Source organism: Quercus lobata, chromosome 11 (assembly GCF_001633185.2).
Source record: "Quercus lobata isolate SW786 chromosome 11, ValleyOak3.0 Primary Assembly, whole genome shotgun sequence".
Classification (NCBI taxonomy): domain Eukaryota; kingdom Viridiplantae; phylum Streptophyta; class Magnoliopsida; order Fagales; family Fagaceae; genus Quercus; species Quercus lobata.
In genome coordinates this window covers 18,822,517-18,829,068 of record NC_044914.1, presented here as the reverse complement: position 1 = coordinate 18,829,068, position 6,552 = coordinate 18,822,517, and the positions used below count along the sequence as shown (strand labels likewise).

The following is a 6,552-nucleotide window of genomic DNA, read 5'->3' as shown; positions in this document are numbered from 1 at the left end:
TCAAAATAAGAGCCTTATTGCACGCGCGTGTGATGAGGCTAGTGTGTGTGCGTGTGTATATATATATATATATATATATTAATTTTCTCTCTTTCATAAACATTAGCAATCTATGAGGTTTTGGGGGGAAATTGTCTAACTTGTCAAAAGTTGGGCACCACTTCCTTGTATGAAGAAAAGGTTACCATATTTTACAATAATTGAATTGATGAGGCTTTTTTTTTTTTTTTTCTATCTTTTAATAAATAAATAAAAATGATAATTAGGATTTTTTAATAGTTCTTGTATCTTCTCATTTCATTATTACCATCACTTTATCATTGACCATTAGTAATATTAAAACTTGTCAGCGGTGAAATTTTTTGTGTCCCTAGACTTATTGTTTTGTTTATTATTTGCTTGCAAAAATAATTCCTCCCATTTTTCGTCCAAATTGGATTCAACTATAGGCAAGAGAACAAAGTGAAAAATAAATAAATGGAATATTTTTTTTCCCATCTTAAATAAATTTTAAATGTTTTATTATAAAATACTTATTCACACATATTCAAAACTACATTTAGGCAGGCTGTGTTTGGTTCGATGTAAAATGTTTTCCGAGTGTAAAATTTTTTCAAGTGAAAATATTTTTAGTTGTTTGGTTGCGTTCTAGAAAATACGCCGAAAAATGATTTCCAGTGTTTGGTTTGCACATAAAATTATTATAAGAAAATATGTATATACGCTGGAAAATATGTCGGACGGTGTCTCGGCTAGAGCACATCTCTCTCTTTGTTCTGATAGAGGCCAGAAAATAGAAGTGCAATTTGGTTGAAGGTAAAATAGAAGTGTAAAAAACTTATCTTGACCTTGTAGGAGATGATATTGAGATTTTGAGAATGCTTTTAATAGGCAGATGTGGAAGTCGAAAAAATAAACCTGAATTTTTTGGGGTATCCCCGCTCAATAATGAGTTTCATAATAGAGGCTCTACTAACAATGTTTACAAATTACAAAATCAACATTTGTATTGTAAATTTAAAGAATACAAATGGAAAAAATTCCAGGGCAGGAAAATGTAAAGGGAAAAGATGATGGATGAAAACCAAGAACTTCCAAGTTCTAAGCATGCAATGATAATGATTAATGAGAAGAGGACAGTTTCTAAGAAGAATGCTATTATAGCCTATAGGAAAGGGCAAAAAGCTTAGGTGAATTTTAACTTTCTGGGGTTACAATACATTATTACTTTAGCCAAAATATGTTTATGTTCTGAAAAATTGTGAGACATGTTTGTTGGCACAAAGCTCAATATACATGAATTTATAAATCAATTCCTGGGAACTGGTTTCCTCCTATGTTTCACCCAGAAAAATGAGAATAAATTGACCCTGATTAGTGAATTGATTATCAAACTAATACACATGAGGGACAGTTATTGATGGACATGCAACTTTATGTGCTCTCTTCTTCAACAGCAGCATAGATCTTTTTAACTTCCTCAACATCACCATGGCTGCCAAGGAATACAGGGGACCTTTCATGTATGTTGTTTGGAACCAATTCAAGTGCCTGCAGTATCAACCACTTTGATGAATTAACCAACAAGAGGAAAAGAGATGTGGAAAATTCATTACAAGAATTTCCAATGTTGAAATTGATTTAGTTTTCTCATTAAAAGCAAGAAAAAGTTCGAGAACGAGATTCTTCATTGCTTCCATTTAAAGAAAATAGTTTGTTAAGTTTGAATAAAAAATATATATAAAGTTATCGCCCCATGGCTTTAGCTCAGGTGGTACAAGGACGAGTAGATCAAGACTTCAAGTATTAGTTTTATGATTCCAATTTACGAGCAAAGAACCAAAAGAGAAGAAAATATTATAGAAACTCGTTTACACAAATTAAGCAGTGATAAGCATTAAGCAAAACAAAGCTGTGCTCAAAGGAGATTTGTCAATACCCGTTGCTTGCCAGTAAAAGCTTGACCTCCCGCTTGCTCCATCAAGTATGACATTGGAAAGACTTCATAGAGAAGACTGTTTTATGGAAGTTAAATCCTTATTATTTACAAACAACTGCAATGAAAAAAAAAAAAAAAAAAAAAAAAAAAGCGTACTAAAAAAAATATATTTGAACAACTAATTGGGATAGCTAATCATGTTCAATTTATTGTGTATTTTTATCAGATTAGGTTATCTTCTGAGGATTCTAACCAGCAAGCATGACATACCGTAGTTTTCCATTTGGGCTTTTCTTATCAGCAGGATACATAAAGATACCACCATAGAGCAATGTTCGGTGAACATCAGCAACCATGCTGCATTAAATAATATGATTAGCCTAGCAGAAAGTAAATGTGATTCTGTGAATAAGCAGGGAAGGTCATGGTCCAAAATCCAAAGTGACTTAGCAAAAAGCAAGGTAAAGTAATTAATCGGTTAAGGATATATAATTTGTATGCCCAAAATAGTAGATAGAACTATATATAAGAAAAATCATTCCTGGTTTCACACAAAAGCAAGAAAGGTAAACAATCAAAACTTCTTGGTTTTTATTGCTCATTTGGGAATTCCATTTACTTTTTTTCACCCACCTTTTCTCCCTGATAACTTTTGTATTTTGTTCATTGTAGAAGAGTTAAAATGATGATACATGCCTGAATCATTTGTTGAGATAAGGGAAGTGCTATTATCATATTCATACGTATGTATGGTATATAATTTCTTGGAAAATCTTACATAACCACCATCTCATAGTAGCAGAGTTCTAGCATTAACTGTAGTATTGAACATTATCATATTACTAGAGATAGTCACCAAAAGTGAACTTAAAATATCTAATTTCACACTTAAAGTACAGATAACTGAAATCTAAGGTTGATGATTCAAATACCTTCCAATGTATCTAAGGGATTTTGGTGATGAACCATCTTTAGGGAACTTGCAGTTTTCCACATACCTGGAAATCAAGAATGTCAATAACTTTGAAACTTAGATCAGTTAGATGTAATGACAGGAGGAATGAAAGGCACATACTTGGCAGTTGCCTTGTCCCAGTTTTTGGCATTTCCTTCGTTTATTGAATAAATCTTTCCCTTCTTGGGGATCTGTTAAAATCATGAGCAGAAATTTAAGACAATCTTGTTTCAAATGTGCAACTTCCAATTTTATAGGTTGCATTCATGATACTACGATATAATTAGAACTTTGAAACATATTGGGGCATGAGGTACAAGTTCTTAAGAGTAGTTTGTATTTCTATGGTCCAACTTTTGCTTTTTTTGAAATAAAAGGAAAGAAAAAACCTAGAAGTAATTCCTCTGCCTTGGCTACCAAACCAAGCATAATGTAAAGAATTGAAAGGAGATAACATCCTGGAAAGTCCCATGTTATACATGAGTTATTCTAACAAAAAAAATTAAATTAATGTATACCTTGATGTCAGGATGAGTTAATATGAACTCTCCAAGAGATGGATCAAGAGTGAACCCATTGACACCATTTCCAGTGCTAAGTACTAACTGCATATTAAAAATTATGCAACAATTATTGTTACTGAAGTGCCAAAAATTTTCCACACACTAAATCTGATAATATGACTTGGTCCCAAAAACAAAACAAAACGGAACCAATTAAGGAATTTCAACTACTTGTAAACAAATCATCAGGGTTAAAAAGCACACATAAAACACTGAACTGGTCAATTTAAATAATTAACGGAAATCTAAAAAAGAAAAAATTACTCAAACTATTTTGTGTAAAAAAAAAATTGTCTACAATGCAAGAGAACAGCAATTGTTCCTACCGTGCATGAGCTGCCATACATGCAATAACCAGCTGCTACCATATTCTCTCCAGGTTGCAGAACATCTTCAAGACTTAGGTCATTCTTATGTTCCACCATGTAAATCCCAAAAATCTATATGAAAGAGTAAACATACAACTTCTCACTCTTGAAATCTAGAAAATATATACAAAGAGATCCAAAACATGAGCAAGCTATAGGATAAGAGCCATACTGTTCCTATGGAAACACCACAGTCAATGTTTGACGATCCATCCAATGGGTCAAAAACAACAACATATCTGTACTATGATCAAGAGTTTCAGAATACATAATAGAGTATGGGTCCATATAATTGAAGTATTTAATTGGAAATTTTGCAGAAACCTTCCACGCTTTGATGGATCGACAAATGTAGCATCTTCATCCTCTTCAGAAATCAGGATGCTCTGAAAAAATTTTCAATAAAACATGTCAAAAAAATGTACTACTAGATAATGTGAAAGTGGTGAAGAGATTCCTTATTTGATCCTTGTCACTGAAGATAGATTGTAAAAAAAAGAAAAAGCACATAAATTGAACTTCATGACACATCTTGTAAACTAAATTTGTCAAAAGAGTTCATATATCCTTAAATTTCATGCACATTTAATCTCTATCCCCAAAAATACCATATTTTAAGAATATGCCACAAATTTAATTACCCGGAAACCCTCACAAATTAATCTAAATCAAAGTGTACTGAATTAGTTCTTTGTCCAAAAAAATTGTAATTGGTGAGAGTCTTTGGTATAATTAGTTAGATGAAAAATTCCAATAGAGGCAGAAAACTTGGATGGACTTACTGTTTGTCCGCTGCTAATTAACGCCTTGACAAAAACTTCATTTGAAAGCACATCCAATTTTTTCTGTTCTTCACCCTGAAAATGGAACAGCCAAATCACCTTTGTTTAAGGATTGAAGCAGTAAAAAAAAGATAAATGGGATATCACAAACATTAAACAATCAATCCCTTATAATACCACAATGAACTCACCTGAACATTGGTCTCACCAGCAAGTCCAATGAGTTTTGCAAGGCCTGCCTGTAAAGCAAAAAAAAAGTATATCTTTTATGGAATGGGAATAATTTTGGACACAGTTTAAATGGGATGTTAAATAACTATTAGTAGTCCCCCAATCTTATATCTGGTATTATTAATTCTAATCTAAAAAACAAAAATTTTCATGGCTACCTACCAAACCAATCATATCTCTCTTATTCTCCGCAAAAAAATGGAAGCTTTGTGCACTACAAACAATCTTTTTTTATGACAAAATCTTTGCAACTACGGTGTATGAATCATAAAAAGAACGAAAAGACTACAATTTCATATCACTTATCACTTAGAATGCATTAAGACTGAAAACGAACATGTGTGTGTGTATAAGAGATTGGAAAAACATGACAGGCAATGAAGAAATGAGACCTTGCTAACTGCAGAGCACACGAATTTGCAGCCAAGAACAATGTGATTGAGCAAGATGGTGAAAGCACCACGTGCTTCGGGGTGCTTGGACTGCTCATTAAGAACATGACGCGTGATGGTCATCAAGTCAGTTCTATGAGCTTCAGCTGCATGATCCATTGCTAAAAAAGAAAATGGCTTTCTTTGTTTTGAATATCTGATTTGATTGATAATTTGATATACGTGAGCAGGGATTTTAAGAAAAGAACAGAAAGGAATATAATGTATTCGAGAATAGTATAGACTTTGATGACAACTGGGTCTGTGGAATATAATCAACTAGCTAGAATTGGTAATGACTGATGAGAGGAGAGAAAATTTTGGGTAATGTGATTGGAATGACAAGTGGTGAGAGGCCATTAGTGATGATCGATCTTGTGGGCAGTGAGTCGGAGGAATCAATAGTGAGTTCCAATTAACTCAACTAGTAAAATTTTTTATGGTTGAATAAAAAATCTAGAGTTTAATCCTCACTTATATCAAAACTTAATTGATGTTTTGGTCTGATAATAAATAACTATTATTAAGAGATCATTAAGAAAGGAGGTTATAAGTTAAAATTGTCTTAAAAAAAATTAAAAGAAAAAAAGAAAAGTAATAAATAAGATAAAACTTGAATTCATTCTGTCTGTCTGTCTCACTGACACACGTAAGGTATACCAGTTAATGTTCCTTTAACATTGGAACCAACAAAGTGGTATAACGTTCAGGACATTTATTAAGGGGACATTGGAACCAGCAAAGTGGTATAACGTTCAGGACATTTATTAAGGGGACCTTTTTTTATTGTTCCAAACTTGGAAGTGGCTGATGTTTCTTCATCAAATATACACCTCCGACCCTATCAAAATATATGTATATATATATATACACATTCACACAAACACCTCAAACCGATAATATGGTGGATTAAATTTAAGAGTTTTGGGATTAAGTCATACCCAAAACTAATGAATCCATTACCACCCAATTACCCCTACAGCCCACATGTATTACTTTTTAACTAATTTTATATTACTTAATATCTTTTTATTGGATTGATATTATAAAAATCATTACTATATCACTTGCTCTCTTCATTCTTAACAAGCACACCATATCATTCTCAAAAAAAAAGTGCACTATAATTTTTTTTTTTTTTGAAGTATAAAAAAAATGCACACCAAATTTTGTATTAATCATATGCTTCACTATTTTATTTTATAAATTTTAAAATTCAATAATAAATAAACCTTTAAAATTCAATATTTTATAGTTATGACCTTGATATTTCACAAGTATAA

The 6,552-nt window shown here is 32.0% G+C and overlaps 1 protein-coding gene across 1 annotated transcript; it reads right to left on the bottom strand.

Moving 5' to 3' along the window:
- Positions 1-1,184: 1,184 nt before the first annotated feature.
- LOC115968084 (fructose-1,6-bisphosphatase, cytosolic-like) lies at positions 1,185-5,568 on the bottom strand. The gene is made up of 12 exons (XM_031087290.1): positions 5,231-5,568; positions 4,799-4,846; positions 4,608-4,682; positions 4,150-4,211; positions 3,998-4,064; positions 3,784-3,897; positions 3,413-3,499; positions 3,015-3,085; positions 2,872-2,937; positions 2,210-2,296; positions 1,940-2,015; positions 1,185-1,551 (listed from the first exon to the last, which is right to left on the bottom strand). The coding sequence occupies exons 1-12, from the start codon at positions 5,387-5,389 to the stop codon at positions 1,435-1,437; spliced, it is 1,029 nt and encodes a 342-aa protein (XP_030943150.1). The 5' UTR covers positions 5,390-5,568; the 3' UTR covers positions 1,185-1,434.
- Between the last annotated feature and the right edge of the window lie 984 nt (positions 5,569-6,552).

Bases quoted from the DNA above. Each gene is read 5' to 3' on its own strand.
- LOC115968084 (XM_031087290.1), bottom strand. From the start codon at position 5,389: ATGGATCATGCAGCTGAAGCTCATAGAACTGACTTGATGACCATCACG. The intron at 4,683-4,798 runs GTGAGTTCATTG...TTCCATTTTCAG, and splicing joins CTGGTGAGACCAATGTTCAG to GGTGAAGAACAGAAAAAATT. The intron at 4,065-4,149 runs GTTTCTGCAAAA...ATCATAGTACAG, and splicing joins GATCCATCAAAGCGTGGAAG to ATATGTTGTTGTTTTTGACC.